The 18,801-nt window shown below is 49.3% G+C and overlaps 1 protein-coding gene across 1 annotated transcript; it reads left to right on the top strand.

The window, feature by feature from the left end:
• Nucleotides 1-2,629: 2,629 nt before the first annotated feature.
• On the top strand, nucleotides 2,630-6,235 carry irx4b (iroquois homeobox 4b). Its single transcript, XM_047018779.1, is given in 3 exon segments — nucleotides 2,630-4,614; nucleotides 4,836-5,025; nucleotides 5,027-6,235. Coding segments are annotated over 3 exon segments (1,134 nt in total). The 5' UTR covers nucleotides 2,630-4,392; the 3' UTR covers nucleotides 5,749-6,235.
• The last annotated feature ends 12,566 nt before the right edge of the window (nucleotides 6,236-18,801 follow it).

Genomic DNA, 18,801 nt, shown 5'->3' on the forward strand with positions numbered 1-18,801 from the left:
ACAGAGGTGCTGAGGCTGAGACAGAGGTGCTGAGGCTGGGACAGAGGTGCTGAGGCTGGGACAGAGGTGCTGAGGCTGGGACAGAGGTGCTGAGGCTGGGACAGAGGTGCTGAGGCTGGGACAGAGGTGCTGAGGCTGGGACAGAAGTGATGTTCTGAGCACCTTTCATGAGACAAATGGAATGTCAATCAAGTGTCAGAGCAGGGAGGCATGTTCCTTCTGGGAGGAGAAGCTTCTGGAACGTTGTTCTGTCTCACTCGGAGCGCACTGGGATGTCATACAGAACAAGCCTCTCCTCCTCTATCTCTCACTTTCTCCATCCCTCTCTCCTCCTCCCTGTCCATCCCTCTCTCTTCCGCTTGTTCTTTCTTTCTCTCTTGTTCAAATCAAATCAAATCAAATTTATTTGTATAGCCCTTTTTACACGCAAGCATGTCACAGAGGGCTTCACATGCGCCCATAGAACTGCCCCTCAACCAACCTAAACCCTCAAGGAAGACAAGGAAAAACTCCCAGAAAAACTCCCACCGGGAGAAAAAATGGAAGAAACCTTGGGAGGAGCAATTCAGAGAGGGATCCCCTCCTCCAGAGACGGTTGGTAAGAGAGAGGAGCAGAACACAAGCTAAACATAGTCATACAGTGTCAATGGGTTTTGAAACACCAAAATCCATTGTTCGGCTTTATAGACGTTGGATGGGACCGGGAAACTCGCTGTTGGCCGTCATGGAGACTGGATTCCGGGTGACGACCTGGTTCAGCGTAGGCAGACCGACGACCAAGCAGGTCCTGACAGCTCAAACCCCCCACACCACAGGGAATGTGTGGGGGGGGGGGGACAGAGAGGAGAGCAGGGATTAGAGAATGCCAGGACAGCTAACAGTTACAGTCATAATAGAATGAGATCCCCACCGGTCAAGTGTGGACTAGTGCAGCAATTTAACAGAGCAAAAAGGGTATTTGATGCAGCCCCACACACCAAAACAACGACAGCCCCCCTCAGTTGGAACATGAAATCTGTTCCAGGGGAAAGAACTCTAAAGTAGGTTATACTTATACGAATAAGGATGAAAACAACCAGTCCCCCGTTGTCTCCAACTAGTAATAAAAACTATAACAGTAACAATATACAGCAACGGAACTATAATAATAATAATAATACTAACAATATACAGTAACAGGTTTACTTTATTTGTAACATCTAGCTGGGCAATGTGAACATAAGCTATAATTAAAATTTAAAAGTTACATGTGATACACACATAGGCAAGCACACACCCCAGGTTTACATAGAAAGTACACACATACTTCCCTTTAACAATCATAGAATTGACTAAACAAGAACGTTTTTAATCTAGTTTTAAATGTCGAGACAGTATCAGCTTCCTTAATTGAGATGGGTAATTTGTTCCAAAGAAGAGGTGCTCTATATGAGAACGCCCTACCTCCAGCAGTTTTTTTCTTAACTTTGGGTATTACCAGATAGCCGGCATTTTGAGATCTTAGAGTCCTTGCGGGGCAATAGGGTGCAAGGAGACCGGAGAGGTACAGTGGTGCCAATCCATGCAGAGATTTGTAAGTTAGTAGTAGAACTTTGAAATCAGCTCTGGCTTGGATAGGGAGCCAGTGTAAAGAGATAAGAGTCGATGTTATATGATCAAACTTTCTAGTTTTAGTCAATAGTCTAGCAGCAGCATTTTGCACCCGCTGTAAGTTTTTTAGGTAGGTAATTGGGAGGCCAGAGAACAACACATTGCAGTAGTCCAATCGGGACGTAACAAAAGCATGTATTAGTTTTTCAGCATCATCCTTTGAGAGGAATTTTCGTATTTTGGCAATATTACGTAGATGGAAAAATGCTGTTCTGGTGATTTGCTTAATATGGTACTCAAACGAAAGGTCTGGGTCCATTGTGACTCCCAGATTTTTTACCAGCTGGCTTTGAGATACTTTGACGCCGTCTAAGTCTAAGGTTAGATGGGATAAATTATTTTGGTGTTTTTTCGGGCCAAAAATTTGAACCTCGGTTTTATCCGAATTAAGAAGAAGGAAATTTGCAGTCATCCAAGTTTTCAACCCGGAAACACAGGTTTCCATAGCATGTGGAAATTCTCCCGGCTTTATAGACATGTATAGCTGAGTATCATCTGCATAGCAGTGAAAATCTACCCCAAAACTTCTAATTATGTTTCCTAAAGGCAACAATATTGTTCTTTCTTGTTCAGTCTGTCCCTGTCACTCTCTCTCCCAGTCTTATTCCCAATGTTTACTGGGTGCTGAGGGGGGATTTGTGTTTGACCCTAAGAGGTCTGAAGAGAGAGGTTTCCACTGAACTTCCCCTTTCCCTCCCCCTTCCCATCTCTTCTCCTCTCCTGTCCACTACTCCCCTCTCCTCTCTTCTCCTCTCTTCTCTCTCCTCCCTCTTGGAAGAGTAGTTGGATGTTGTGGGTCAGAGGGGACTAGGTTGAGTGGTCTTTCCAAAGAAAACAGTGACTGGTCAGGCATTAAGTGTGTTTGTGTGTGTGCCTTCCTGTCTGCTTGTGTATGACTTCAAAGCCTGGTTCTACAGCCAAGTTCATATAAATGGTTACTCTATATGGGATGAAAGGAGAGCTTATTGTTTGATTAATTTGCTCAAACCTAGCTTGTAATTCTCTCACCCATAAATAACTCACTGACAAGGATATTTCATTGAGGTGACAGGGTATCTAAACTACAGGGGAAAACGATTATGCTAATAGATCTCTGTAGTCATCAATCATCTATTGGACTGTCAATGTGGTGTCACGTAACATTCGTGATCCCCCTTTGGAAAGTGTTTCCTGGAGCAAATGTGTGTGTGAGAGCGTGTGTGTTGAATCGAACACACCCTCATTACATTTACTAAAACCCCGGGGCTGCGTGTGTACGTGCGCTCGACTGGAACAGGCATCGAAGAAAACGGTTAGTAAATTAAACACAATATGGGTGGTGGAGCTCTTGAGCTGAATATGAGACACTTTAAAGTGAGGACCCGATGGCTACACCAGGGTCCATGTGACGTCAGAGAAACGAGCGCGTAAAAACCAAAGAGCGCATGAGGAGTTGCATGGAGAGGATTGTATCACAGCAGTTAAGGATTCTACACGGTGCACCTGCAACAAGACTGGATCAAAATCTGCCCGGTCCCTTCTCAACATTCACTACAAACACTCAGAACACAAGAACCCAGCTGTTTGACATTGGATTTACTGATCCTGAATTACTGAAAGTGGAACTAATTCATAATTCTTTGAGCATTTTACGCCTGACTGTTCTGCGGAGGTAAAGTTCAGTGACTGCATTCTTGGTGGACATTTCTTTTGATATGTATGAAGGTTTCACTGACTTACCTGATTAATCGAGTTAGATCATAACGGGGACACTCCGCTTTGGCGCACGGATGTCTGTCGGAGTAGCAGCGTGTGCGCGGTTGATTCTCTGAAGTCATTAACTCCCATGGCTTACCCACCGCTAGGATACCCGTACTCACCTAGACAACAGGTAACTCACCCGTACTCACCTAGACAACAGGTAAATCCCCACACACCTTTAAGGAATTTTGAATAGTGACAATTGTTCCCTTGTGTGTAAAATTATCTTTCAGTGTTTATCCTGACGCGTCAATGTCTCTGTTTCCGTTAGTTCTTGATGACCTCGAGCTCACTGGCCAGCTGTCTCGAGCCCGGTGGAAGGTCTGTCGTGGACAGCCTGTCAGCCCCCTCTCATTCGTCCCTCAGTTGCCCGGTTTACGAGAGCAGAGTTCTTCGTTCTCCAGGGCACGAGCTGACTCCCCCCGCCAGTATCGGTGTCTACAGTGGTGCCTATAAAAGCCAAGGGTATTACAGCACGTGCGCCAGCGACGCCACAGCCCTCTATTCCAGGGTAAGGGTTTCTAAATGCCAGATATTGATATTCAGGTTGAGTTTCATGTAAAATGTTGTGGTAAAAGTTATATACAAGTGACTTTGACATAGTTGACATTGCATAGCTAGTTAAAGTTTAAAGTCTAAAATATAAAGACAAATATCAGCTCCCAGTATAAATGACGTGAACCTTTCTAATTACATTTAACAGTAGGCCTGTTCTATACAGACCTATCCACCTTCCACACACTAGTCCTGTCCAAAGGAGTAGTGCATGTGCACTTGAAGTTGAATTAAATATTTGAATTAATATTGCAGGGAACACTTGACTCCAAAGATGGAGCTGGCCCAGCCCTCGCAGCCCCCCAGGCCCCTGCATATTACCCCTACGACTATGCGTTTGGACAATATCCATACGACAGATATGGGTAGGTTAACCTTTACTCTTCAATTCATTTCTCGCTTTCGTCACAGTGATACGGTTCTCTTACATGCACACAGTCTGACTTAATGAAAAAGCAAACTGCAGAAATTTACCACATCTATATTTACTGCACATTTTCTATTTTTGTCAGGTATGCAAGTGCGGACGGAGCATCACGTCGTAAGAACGCGACCCGGGAGACCACGAGCACTCTGAAGGCCTGGCTGCAGGAGCACCAGAAGAACCCGTACCCCACCAAGGGGGAGAAGATCATGCTAGCCATCATCACCAAGATGACACTGACACAGGTAACCAGCCTGGGATGGCATGTTTATTCACAGATGCTGCTGTCTGTTGGAACACTGAGCGGTTACGAGGTTGTCAACATGACTCATTTCATCTGACATTATTTAATGGAGGTGACAAAAGAAAGACACTACACACTTCACCTCCACCCGTGTCGAGTCTGATGCTTCTGGTACAACCAGGTGCACATGCACATGATCTCGCTCACTGTCCCCTCTCTAAGGTGTCTACCTGGTTTGCAAATGCGCGCAGGAGACTAAAGAAAGAGAACAAGGTGACTTGGTCCCCGCGTGCTAATAAAGGTTCAGATGACCGAGGCCTTGATGACGACAGCGATGGCGGAGAGGAGTCTATGGAGGAGCAGCCAATGAAAAGCATTGCCGGTATGTACGCCTCCCCGCACGTAACAACAGGCTTATGATGTTATCGGTTTCACTATCGTTTTAGGAACAGGGAATTTTTCCAACATTGTCTCATCACATTATTCATGTCATGTCATTTCAGATGAAGGGCAGCATCCGGGCCTCCAGCAGGGTGATCTGGAGGACTTTGACCTGCTTGAATCAGACGGTTCTGATGGAGAACTGAAACAGCAGTTTGACATAAAGAGCATTTCCATCCAAACAGGCCCCCTGTCAGACACTTCTCATAGGCCTTGTTCTCACACCACAGACACATTTCAGAGAAACGAAAGATTGTCTACAAACGCTCCAAAACTGCCCCCAGAGCAAAACCCACCAGATATAGACAGCAAACCAAAAATCTGGTCAATCGCGCAAACTGCAGTTTCTTTGAATTCCGCTGTCCAACCTGAGTATTTTTCCTGCATGCGGTCATCCAGCGGAGCCTCCCTCCCGGGCTATCTGTCAGACGTGGGGCCTAACCCTAACCCTAGAGACCAGGGCTATCAATCAGACATGGGGCTGGCTGCGTCTCATAGAGACCCGGGCTCTCCGGTCGCAACGCTCAGAGAATGGGTTGATGGAGTTTTCCATGACCCCCCGCTGTTCCATCCACAACCGGTGCACCAGACAGCCTCCAAGCAAACCGCGGCATGGAAACGGTTAAACGGGTCCTCGATGGAAACTCAGGGACGTTTGTTTGAACACATTGCCTCCTCTCTACAGCACGTCTAGACTGCCAGCGCTAAAGTGCACCATGCTAAAGTGCACCATGCTTTTGTTGTTGTAGTGACTTTGGACAATGGAACACAGAAAATCACATATATGTGTGTGGTGGCACTTTTGATATTGCTTATGATAGAACACACGTTTCATCCCGGGGGAGTCGGCAGCTTCCCTTCCTCGGAGTTCACGCCTGAGTCATCACAACATGCGCATGTGTTCTCACATCCAGCAGACCTATGTGACATGTAATCAGACCACATTGTACACATTCACTATATTCCTGCGCTAAAGTCCAGTTGCAGCTGTCACTGTAATAAATTGTCTTTTTATAACAGGTGGACGTTTTCTCTGAGTCCAGTCGTTTGAAAGACACTTGTGCACGCAGCGCTTGAGTGCAGCCTTGCCTGAGACCAAAAGGATGTAGATCTATCCTGTGTGAGTGTGTATGTGTGTGTGAGAGACAGAGGGTTGGGCGAGGGGGGGGGGGTGGACTGTGGGATTGAAAGACAGAGAGAGAGGGAGAGAGAGAGGGTGGGCCATGGGGGAGAGAGAGAGAGGGTTAGGCGAGGGGGGTGGAGTGTGGGATAGAGAGAGAGAGAGAGTTGGGCGAGGGGGATGGAGTGTGGGATAGAGAGACAGAGAGAGAGAGAGGGTGGGGCATGGGGGAGAGAGAGACAGAGGGTGGGGTGAGGGGGAGTGGTGTTGGGGATAGAGAGCAGGAGTGTTATGAACCGAGTGTTATTCAGCCGTGACTAATTCAAACACACAAAGGACGGTGCTGCTAAATTGTTAAATCGATGCCACTTCCACCCTGGGCTCAGATAGCTGCAATCAGCGATGCGTCCCTTTTCATTAGGCGGTGTTTGACTGTATCAACAGGGGACCAAGGGAGAAAAGCCACTGCACTGCAGCCGGGTCAGAGACGACACAAGAACACAACATCCTCTGGGGCTTCAGTAAGAGGCTCAGTTAGGGTCGGCCTAATTCACATATTAGGGTGTATTTTTATTTTTTTTATACTTCCACTTCCTAATTTGAATACAGACAACACCTCAGAATAAAATCTATTATATAATTTAATAGATGTTTCTCTTAAAAATATCTATTTTTTTGCATTACCTTTTGAGAGTTTAATAATAATGCGACAGGAATGTGGGTAAAAGAACTCTTCATTTTCTTCTGATCCTTCTTCTCTGTTGTCAATTTAGGAAAGATGATAAAGTATTTATCAGAACAGAGAGAGATCCACCAAGGCTTTGTGTGGAATTAACCATTTCAGACTGAATAATTCAGGACCAAGTCAACCGAGTATTCCATTCTTTTTCTGCTTCATAAATAAATGATATATAGGATGATAAATAATGACATCCAACTCTTTCTCTAAAGTTTATTTTCTAGTACACAGTTACACATAAGCTTTAAACGAACAGTAACACTTCAAAGACAACAATTCGATAATGTACTTCTCCTTGTAGTGCAGTCTCCATTGCTTTATAAGCGTAGTGGGATGGGGGAAATATTTAACTAATATATCACTAATATAACTAAAAACAAGACCAAGACACAGCTAAAGAAGGCTTGAGAGATGGAAGGGACAGACTTTCATATTGATCTGAGAGGCAGATAGATAAGAGTAAATTATGAACCAGATGGTTTAATCAGAGATGAGATTACACGTTCTGGACATGACCCCTCTGACACAGTGAGTTCAAGCAGGGAGAATCAAAGCAGACTGTTGAGCTGCAGAGAGGAGGCCCAAAGCAACTTGGTCTGTGAAGGGCAACGATCATATACTGCCTTCTTTCTACTTCACCTGACACATTGCGTTTCGTTTGACCTAAACGTTTCATTCTCTCCTCTCCAGTCTCCCCTCCTTGTGGGTGATGTGGTTCTTTTAGCAGACACTTCCATCCACAGCAAAGGATAACCCTAACCACTAACCATAACCCACAGCAGTGTACAAGGGAATTTGAACCTGTGACCTCTTGATCTGCAGTCAAGTGCTCCACCAATGAGCAGAGCCCAACTGAAGTAAGAACAGACGTTACAGTGATGCTGGAAACAGAGAGACAAAGCCATATAGCTCAGCTTGATCTAGAGCTAATTATCATTGTTCATCTTTAAAAAGACGATGGGTTTTATTTTGTCCCCTTAAGATCTGAGAGGATTGTTATAACTTTGAAATAACTTAACCAAGGTCCTCATTAACTGATAGTTAGATGTCTGGAAAATTATTATTGACAACTCCCTCTCTCACCCTGCCTGCACCTTTGGACAAACACCTACCCCATTCACTTTCTCACTTTCTCTCGATGACACAAACACACCATCACCAAAGACACTTCATGGTCTCTTGTGCTGTCACACACACCAGGTCTTCCAGGGTAGAGCTGAGAGTAAACCCTCTCTCTCCTCTACCTGTCACCAACAAAGGAGGTGTCTATCTCTGCCACCGTCTCTGGAGCCACTGTCACTAGAACACGTTGTTATTTCCATAGTAAAGGTCAGATGTACTGTAACCCGTGTCTTCGGGGGGAGAGTGAAGTCACCCAGAGACAGTGATTAAAGGTCAGTTTTCCATGATTGCCCCTCATAATAAGGTTTAGGGCTGGGGAAAGCTATGCTGATCCTGGATCTGTGACTGTGTGCAACTTCTACCCCAAAGAAAGTTCAGATAATTGGATAAAAGGGACAGAGCTAGCTGGGTACTTAGTGAGTCTGAAGTCCTGTAATGTGACACATTTCAGAGAGGGAGGCTTCTAATGGGGCAATTAAGTACCAAGGGATGATATTTGTCTTGAGGGAGAATGGAGTGCAGTAGTGTGTGTGTGTGTTCACGTTAAAGGGAACCTGGCATTTATCCTCATTATGTGCTGCAGCGAGGGATGGAGATCTGCTCAGAGCCAAATCACTTTCACTGACCTGGACTTGCCACCTTTGTTTGCTTGAAAACTACACAGTTGAAAACCTGCAGTAGATCAAATTAAACCTTTTTTTCTTGAAGAATATAATTCAGCACAATCCCTGGAGGAAGGTTAACTGTACACTGGACGTAATATCTTGGTCAGGATCTAAAATTATTCTACTTCCATCTATTAGGACAGAGTATTTTGGGTTGGTTAATAATTGAATGTGCTGTTGTTTTATTCAGCACAATTTATATGCTCAGTTTCATTCCAAGGTTTTTACTCGGAGCCTCGTCTAAAACCTGACAGTCAACTTCCCTCCCACCAAAACCACCCAGTCTAGCCATCAACTCTGAACAGACCCAACTGATCATCTCAACAACACTCTCCTCCACCTCTCTATCACCAAACAGGAGCGACTACAGGGGCCTTAACACAGCCCCTCTATGGATGAGTACAGAATCACACCTCCTCCTCCTCCCTGAGTCGCCAGGGCTGATTATAGCAGCCTGGATGCTGTTCCAACCTGAGATCTGTGGGCTGGAAAACACGGTTCCACAGCAGCTCTGGGGTACGGCCAGGCGGATGCTGTCTGCAGCAGGCCAACTCAGCATGCAGGGGTCTGGGGAGAAGACTGATGAAATATATATACCATCGTCTTAAAACATGAATTGTTTCGCACCGCTGTTCCTTAACAGTCTGCATTTTCCTGAAGCCTTCCAAGGTTGGCAAAACCAAGACATCCCTGGGAAGCATCCGTGATGCAGGAGGAAAACTAGGGCCGAATCCTAACCCTACAGAGGAACTCTCCACAGCTGAACTGTGTCCATACAGAATATAGTTTTTGCCAACAATTCATACCTGTGAGGCAACACAGCCCTCTGAGGGACACTGATTGATCTGTTTCATCTTCATAACAAAACTATACTGGGTCAATGAAAGAACAATAAAAAATAAATAGGGAAAAAATGCAGTTTTATAAACATATTCTACTGAGACACACTATATATGTATATTTGAGTTTGGATGTCCCCTCCTTGAGTCACCACCTTACCGCGGTGGAGGGGTTTGCGTGTCCTAGTGATCCTGGAAGCTATGTTGTCGGGGGCTTCATGCCCCTGGTAGGGTCACCCAAGGCAAACAGGTTCCAGGTGAAAGACCAGACAAAGAGTGGCTCAAAAAACCAACCATGAAGAAATACAACAATGGTTCTCAGTTGCCCCTGCCCGGAAGCGGGTCACCGGGGCCCCCCCCTGGAGCCAGGCCCGGGGGTGGGGCTCGATGGCGAGCGCCTGGTGGCCGGGCCTTTTCCCATGGGGCCCGGTCGGGCACAGCCCGAAGAGACAACGTGGGACCCTCTTCCAGTGGGCTCACCATCCGCAGGAGGGGTCATGGGGGTCGGGTGCAGTGTGAGACGGGCGGCGGCCGAAGGCGGGGGCCTTGGCGGTCCGATCCTCGGCTGCAAAAGTTAGCTTTAGGGACGTGGAACGTCACCTCGCTGGCGGGAAAGGAGCCTGAGCTGGTGCGCGAGGTAGAGAGTTTCCGGCTAGATATAGTCGGCCTCGCCTCGACGCACAGCGTGGGCTCCGGAACCAGTCTCCTTGAGAGGGGCTGGACTCTCTTCCACTCTGGAGTTGCCCTTGGTGAGAGGCGTCGAGCTGGGGTGGGAATACTGGTTTCCCCTCGGTTCGGCGCCTGTACATTGGGGTTCACCCCGGTGGACGAGAGGGTAGCCTCCCTCCGCCTTCGGGTGGGGGGACGGGTCCTCACTGTCGTTTGTGCTTATGCACCAAACGGCAGCTCAGAGTACCCACCCTTTTTGGAGTCTCTGGGGGGGGTGCTGGAAAGCGCTCCTCCTGGGGATTCCCTCGTCCTCCTGGGGGACTTCAATGCTCATGTGGGCAATGACAGTGAGACCTGGAGGGGCGTGATTGGGAGGAACGGCCCCCCCGATCTGAACCCGAGTGGTGTTTTGTTGTTGGACTTCTGTGCTAGACACGGTTTGTCCATAACGAACACCATGTTCAAGCATAAGGGTGTCCATATGTGCACCTGGCACCAGGACACCCGAGGTCTCAGTTCGATGATCGACTTTGTAGTCGTGTCATCGGACTTGGGGCCGCATGTCTTGGACACTCGGGTGAGGAGAGGGGCGGAGCTGTCAACTGATCACCACCTGGTGGTGAGTTGGCTTCGATGGTGGGGGAGGACGCCGGTCAGGCCTGGCAGGCCCAAACGTAATGTGAGGGTCTGCTGGGAACGTCTGGCGGAACCCTCTGTCAGAAGGAGCTTCAACTCCCACCTCCGGGAGAGCTTCGATCATGTCTCGGGGGGGGCCGGGGACATTGAGTCCGAATGGGCCATGTTCCGGGCCTCCATTGTTGAAGCGGCTGACCGGAGCTGCGGCCGCAGGGCGGTCGGTGCATGTCGCGGCGGTAACCCTCGGACCCGGTGGTGGACTCCGGAGGTGAGGGATGCCGTCAAGCTGAAGAAGGAGGCCTATCGGACTTTATTGGCTGGTAGGACTCCAGAGGCAGCTGATGTGTACCGGCAGGCCAAGCGGAACGCGGCTTTGGCGGTCGCGGAGGCAAAAACCCGGGCATGGGAGGAGTTCGGCGAGGCCATGGAGAATGACTTCCGAACGGCTTCAAAAAGGTTCTGGACCACCATCCGGCGGCTCAGGAGGGGGAAGCAGTGCTCTGTCAACACTGTATACGGTGGGGATGGTGCGCTGCTGACCTCGACGGGGGACGTCCTGGATCGGTGGAAGGAATACTTCGAAGACCTCCTTAATTCCACCAACACGCTTTCCGACGTGGAGGCAGAGTCTGGGGACATCGGGGGGGGCCCTTCTATCTCTGGGGCTGAGGTCGCCGAGGTGGTTGAAAAGCTCCGCGGTGGCAGGGCCCCTGGGGTGGATGAGGTCCGCCCGGAGTTCCTTAAGGCTCTGGATGTTGTAGGGCTGTCTTGGTTGACACGACTCTGCAACATCGCGTGGACATCGGGGACAGTGCCTCTGGACTGGCAGACCGGGGTGGTGGTTCCCCTCTTTAAAAAGGGGGACCGGAGGGTGTGCTCCAACTTTAGGGGGATCACACTCCTCAGCCTCCCTGGGAAAGTCTATTCAGGGGTCCTGGAGAGGAGGGTCCGTCGGATTGTCGAACCTCGGATTCAGGAGGAGCAATGTGGTTTTCGTCCTGGCCGTGGAACAGTGGACCAGCTTTATACCCTCCGCGGAGTCCTGGAGGGTACGTGGGAGTTCGCCCAACCAGTCTACACATGTTTTGTGGATTTGGAAAAGGCGTTCGACCGTGTCCCTCGGGGGCTCATGTGGGGGGTGCTCCGAGAGTACGGGGTACCGGATTTCCTGATCGGGGCTGTCCGGTCCCTGTACGACCGGTGCCAGAGTTTGGTCCGCATTGCCGGTAGTAAGTCGAACTTGTTTCCGGTGAGGGTTGGACTCCGCCAGGGCTGCCCTATGTCACCGATTCTGTTCATTACCTATATGGACAGAATTTCTAGGCGCAGCCAGGGTGTTGAGGGGGTCCGGTTTGGTGACCTCAGGATCGGGTCGCTGCTTTTTGCGGATGATGTGGTCCTGTTGGCTTCATCGGGCCGTGACCTTCAGCTCTCACTGGAGCGGTTCGCAACCGAATGTGAAGCGGCTGGGATGCGAATCAGCACCTCCAAATCTGAGGCCATGGTAATCGACCGGAAAAGGGTGGAGTGCCATCTCCGGGTCGGGGAGGAGATCCTGAACCAAGCGGAGGAGTTCAAGTATCTCGGGGTCTTGTTCACGAGTGAGGGAAGAATGGAGCGCGAGGTCGACAGGCGGATCGGTGCGGCGTCCGCAGTGATGCGGGCTCTGCATCGGTCCGTCGTGGTGAAGAAGGAGCTGAGTCGAAAGGCGAAGCTCTCTATTTACCAGTCGATCTACGTTCCTACCCTCACCTATGGTCACGAACTATGGGTAGTGACCGAAAGAACGAGATCGCGAATACAAGCGGCCGAAATGAGCTTTCTCCGTAGGGTGTCCGGGCTCTCCCTTAGAGATAGGGTGAGAAGCTCGGTCATCCGGGAGGGGCTCAGAGTAGAACCGCTGCTCCTCCGCGTCGAGAGGAGCCAGCTGAGGTGGCTCGGGCATCTGATTAGGATGCCTCCTGGACGCCTCCCTGGTGAGGTGTTCCGGGCACGTCCCACTGGGAAGAGGCCCCGGGGAAGACCCAGGACACGCTGGAGGGACTATGTCTCTCAGCTGGCCTGGGAACGCCTTGGGGTCCCCCAGGAAGAGCTGGCGGAAGTGGCCGGGGGGAGGGAAGTCTGGGCCTCCCTGCTTAGGTCGCTGCCCCCGCGACCCGATCCCCGGACAAGCGGCAGATGACGACGACGACGAGTTTGGATGTTGAACTGACAAGCACATCAGCTGAGGTCTGATCCAGACATGAGAATATTACAATATCCTTTAAGTAGATGGTCCCGAAATGTCATTTTTCAAAGGTGTTGATAAAGTTGCTGTTTCATCCACTGTGCATGTCAGGGAACCATGCACAGTGGATGAAAGAACCAAAGAATGCCAAGCCAACCTGCTGATTATTACCACCGCCTTCATGTGAGAGAATCACAGGACCACAGCCTACATGTGAGAATCACACCTCCTAGCATTTTTTATTTAACTGGATAATTCGATAGCAACAGGTTTTGTTGAAAAGTAAAATTATTGCATTATGGATAAATGACCAAGTGACTCAATCGCAGAGCTACCCAGACACATGCCTTCCCTCCCAACCACCAGAGGAAGTCAGAACCAAACCTTGGAGCAGTGAGACCAGTAGGGCTCAAAGCACAGTGACAAAACCACACAACAGCCTCTCATACATCCTAGCTGCCATCTGAAAGTACTGTGTCAGAAATGTGGATAGGCAACTGTTGCCCTCTGCTTGTCAGAAGAGGAATTGCACCATAGGTTATTATTACAGTTTTTCTCAATTGGTTTGGCTCAATTCTTGAAACAGAAATTACATTCTCAAAGCTCCACGTGCATTTATCAAAATAGCCTATATGGTTCAGCACAACTACATAGATCACCTTCAAAAGATCATATCTCACCCAAAACAGTTAACTCATGCTTCAAAACCAAATCATGTTCTCATATAAATAGTCAATGCCCCCAAAATGAAAAGTTCCTTCTCGATTGCTTTGGCTCATCTCTCGAGAAAAAAGAGAACATACTCAAACCTTTAAATACATTTGCCAAAATAACCCAGATGGTTCAGCAAAACACCATGGAACACCTGCAAAGGGTAATCTCTTTCCTAAAACAGACAACTTATCAGTCAAAACTAAATCCTTTTCTCATACAAATAGTCAGTGCCCCCAAAATGAAAAGTCCCTTTGGCATTGTGTAAACACTGCAGGTCAAAATGTTTAGATGTTTTGTCAGTATGGCAGTGAACCTTAGAAATATCCCTTATGTGCACTGTGCTACAGTTACTGTAGTAGATGTTTTCTTTCCAGAATACAATGTGTCTCAATCTACATTTACATTTATTCATTTAGCAGATGCTTTTATCCAAAGCGACTTCCAAGAGAGCTTTACAAGAGTGCATAGGTCACTTACTGTATCATACAGTAACAACGCGATAGCCCCAAACATTTCGGGTAGCCAAAACATGAAGCATACATTGTGAAAAACCCTTAATGTTTTGGCTAACAACAATGTTTTTGGGGCTATCTCGTTGTTTAGGATCATTGACCTATGCACTTTTGTAAAGCTGTCTCTTGGAAGTCGCTTTGGATAAAAGCGTCTGCTAAATGAATACATGTAAATGTGTATCAAACAGAAAAAAGATTACAGTAATTCAAGAGTAGCCTACAAGGTTTCACATCACATATTGCACTTACACTGCCATGGAAATTCTTACTGTAATTGCCATACATCATGGTTACTGTTACAGGAAATGTGTACAGCACAATATACTTTCATACAATAAGCACATCAAAACGGCAGCTCAGAGTACCCACCCTTTTTGGAGTCTCTGGGGGGGGTGCTGGAAAGCGCTCCTCCTGGGGATTCCCTCGTCCTCCTGGGGGACTTCAATGCTCATGTGGGCAATGACAGTGAGACCTGGAGGGGCGTGATTGGGAGGAACGGCCCCCCCGATCTGAACCCGAGTGGTGTTTTGTTGTTGGACTTCTGTGCTAGACACGGTTTGTCCATAACGAACACCATGTTCAAGCATAAGGGTGTCCATATGTGCACCTGGCACCAGGACACCCGAGGTCTCAGTTCGATGATCGACTTTGTAGTCGTGTCGTCGGACTTGGGGCCGCATGTCTTGGACACTCGGGTGAGGAGAGGGGCGGAGCTGTCAACTGATCACCACCTGGTGGTGAGTTGGCTTCGATGGTGGGGGAGGACGCCGGTCAGGCCTGGCAGGCCCAAACGTAATGTGAGGGTCTGCTGGGAACGTCTGGCGGAACCCTCTGTCAGAAGGAGCTTCAACTCCCACCTCCGGGAGAGCTTCGATCATGTCTCGGGGGGGGCCGGGGACATTGAGTCCGAATGGGCCATGTTCCGGGCCTCCATTGTTGAAGCGGCTGACCGGAGCTGCGGCCGCAGGGCGGTCGGTGCATGTCGCGGCGGTAACCCTCGGACCCGGTGGTGGACTCCGGAGGTGAGGGATGCCGTCAAGCTGAAGAAGGAGGCCTATCGGACTTTATTGGCTGGTAGGACTCCAGAGGCAGCTGATGTGTACCGGCAGGCCAAGCGGAACGCGGCTTTGGCGGTCGCGGAGGCAAAAACCCGGGCATGGGAGGAGTTCGGCGAGGCCATGGAGAATGACTTCCGAACGGCTTCAAAAAGGTTCTGGACCACCATCCGGCGGCTCAGGAGGGGGAAGCAGTGCTCTGTCAACACTGTATACGGTGGGGATGGTGCGCTGCTGACCTCGACGGGGGACGTCCTGGATCGGTGGAAGGAATACTTCGAAGACCTCCTTAATTCCACCAACACGCTTTCCGACGTGGAGGCAGAGTCTGGGGACATCGGGGGGGGCCCTTCTATCTCTGGGGCTGAGGTCGCCGAGGTGGTTGAAAAGCTCCGCGGTGGCAGGGCCCCTGGGGTGGATGAGGTCCGCCCGGAGTTCCTTAAGGCTCTGGATGTTGTAGGGCTGTCTTGGTTGACACGACTCTGCAACATCGCGTGGACATCGGGGACAGTGCCTCTGGACTGGCAGACCGGGGTGGTGGTTCCCCTCTTTAAAAAGGGGGACCGGAGGGTGTGCTCCAACTTTAGGGGGATCACACTCCTCAGCCTCCCTGGGAAAGTCTATTCAGGGGTCCTGGAGAGGAGGGTCCGTCGGATTGTCGAACCTCGGATTCAGGAGGAGCAATGTGGTTTTCGTCCTGGCCGTGGAACAGTGGACCAGCTTTATACCCTCCGCGGAGTCCTGGAGGGTACGTGGGAGTTCGCCCAACCAGTCTACACATGTTTTGTGGATTTGGAAAAGGCGTTCGACCGTGTCCCTCGGGGGCTCATGTGGGGGGTGCTCCGAGAGTACGGGGTACCGGATTTCCTGATCGGGGCTGTCCGGTCCCTGTACGACCGGTGCCAGAGTTTGGTCCGCATTGCCGGTAGTAAGTCGAACTTGTTTCCGGTGAGGGTTGGACTCCGCCAGGGCTGCCCTATGTCACCGATTCTGTTCATTACCTATATGGACAGAATTTCTAGGCGCAGCCAGGGTGTTGAGGGGGTCCGGTTTGGTGACCTCAGGATCGGGTCGCTGCTTTTTGCGGATGATGTGGTCCTGTTGGCTTCATCGGGCCGTGACCTTCAGCTCTCACTGGAGCGGTTCGCAACCGAATGTGAAGCGGCTGGGATGCGAATCAGCACCTCCAAATCTGAGGCCATGGTAATCGACCGGAAAAGGGTGGAGTGCCATCTCCGGGTCGGGGAGGAGATCCTGAACCAAGCGGAGGAGTTCAAGTATCTCGGGGTCTTGTTCACGAGTGAGGGAAGAATGGAGCGCGAGGTCGACAGGCGGATCGGTGCGGCGTCCGCAGTGATGCGGGCTCTGCATCGGTCCGTCGTGGTGAAGAAGGAGCTGAGTCGAAAGGCGAAGCTCTCTATTTACCAGTCGATCTACGTTCCTACCCTCACCTATGGTCACGAACTATGGGTAGTGACCGAAAGAACGAGATCGCGAATACAAGCGGCCGAAATGAGCTTTCTCCGTAGGGTGTCCGGGCTCTCCCTTAGAGATAGGGTGAGAAGCTCGGTCATCCGGGAGGGGCTCAGAGTAGAACCGCTGCTCCTCCGCGTCGAGAGGAGCCAGCTGAGGTGGCTCGGGCATCTGATTAGGATGCCTCCTGGACGCCTCCCTGGTGAGGTGTTCCGGGCACGTCCCACTGGGAAGAGGCCCCGGGGAAGACCCAGGACACGCTGGAGGGACTATGTCTCTCGGCTGGCCTGGGAACGCCTTGGGGTCCCCCAGGAAGAGCTGGCGGAAGTGGCCGGGGGGAGGGAAGTCTGGGCCTCCCTGCTTAGGTCGCTGCCCCCGCGACCCGATCCCCGGACAAGCGGCAGATGACGACGACGACGAGCACATCAAAACTAACATTATGTATTACCTACACTAGTAGTATGAGTAACCACAGTAAGTTTCGGGCAAGTGACACTTTCCTAGTCAGAGTTAGCAGGGGGTGCATTACAGTAAGCCCGGCATGAAATGCACCTCCTCTATTGTCTGTTCTGTATATCCCAGCATCAAATGATTCCTATTGTACACTGAGGGGACTAGTATGAGTAACCACGGTACTTTTCAGGCATCTGACCCCTTCCTAGTCAGAGTTGCAGAGGGTGCATTTCATGGCATTTCAAAGCTGGAGTTTCACTAGTTGTCGTCCTCACTGTTTGTCTGGCCACAAATTTCATTGACATCATATCTGATGTTCTCCCTTACGATGCAACAGAGGAAGAATTGTTGTTCATGCCGCAACAATCCCCTACACTGATCTGCCGTGACATCATCACAAGCAGCATCCATTGTCTGGAGCAGGGAGCTCTGGCATGGAGAAAAAACCTCCTGGATAGGATCAATGAATAGGGAGTCAGGTGATATGAGCACCATCAGCATTCTTTGATGGGCAGTGAATCCTGATGAGTGGGTGACGGTGGAAGCTTACATTGTCCCACACAATGACAAATGTAAGAAAGTGGTGTCATGTAGAGGGATAAGATCGGATTGCAGGCAGTCCAAGGACACCAGGAGTGTCTGGGTATTGTATGGGCCAAGACTGGGAATGTGGGTGACTACACCATTCTCTGAAATGGCAGCACAAACAGTGATGTTTCCCCCGAGCTGGCCTGGGACAGGCTCTAAATATTTGATGGAAGGATTTATACTCCTGGATAGCTCCTGTCAGCTAACTAAACTTACTGTGTGATTGGTGATCGGGTGTGTCCCCTTGTTTGGTAAAGTTCTAGTTGCACCTGACAATGACTGTAAGCAGATGATCCAAGAGATCCATATTACAGTATATACCATGATGTTTTTCATGGTATTATGTGCCTGAAAGGTTTTTGACTGTGGAGTGAGCTATTGTGCAGGTGATGATGTACACAAGGAAATTATGCCAATAGGTTTTGCAGAGAACAACCACTTGACTGAGAAACAACAGTCAGTTTAGACCAGCAAGATATTTTCAATTGATAGTTGGCCTAATTGAAGGCAATTATACCTAACCATTTCAAAGATGTGCAAAATCATTTGAAATGTGTGCAAACTGTAGGCAATTGCACTTGTCATTTACAAGGATGTGCTAATACAATTGCAATTTGGTTAAAGGAATGAACAATTCCAATCTGTTGTGAACAAGTGCCAAGCGGTTTGGAGGTTTGCACATGTTGTTTTGAGAATGTCATTTCTGTTTCGTGAAATGAGCCAAACCAATTGAGAAAAACTGTAACATGATTATTGAATGGATAACATCAATGTAATAATAATACTGCATTTTTCATAGCTCATAGATGCAAACACTGTGGTTTTTCACACTAGACTGGAGCACATTCACTGTACCCTGAGGCTACTGTTGCCTCTCTGAATAGCTAGACCAGAACCTGTGTTTCATTAGAAAGCAGAATTTCTCAAGACTGATA

This window comes from Hypomesus transpacificus, chromosome 4 (assembly GCF_021917145.1).
Source record: "Hypomesus transpacificus isolate Combined female chromosome 4, fHypTra1, whole genome shotgun sequence".
Taxonomy (NCBI): domain Eukaryota; kingdom Metazoa; phylum Chordata; class Actinopteri; order Osmeriformes; family Osmeridae; genus Hypomesus; species Hypomesus transpacificus.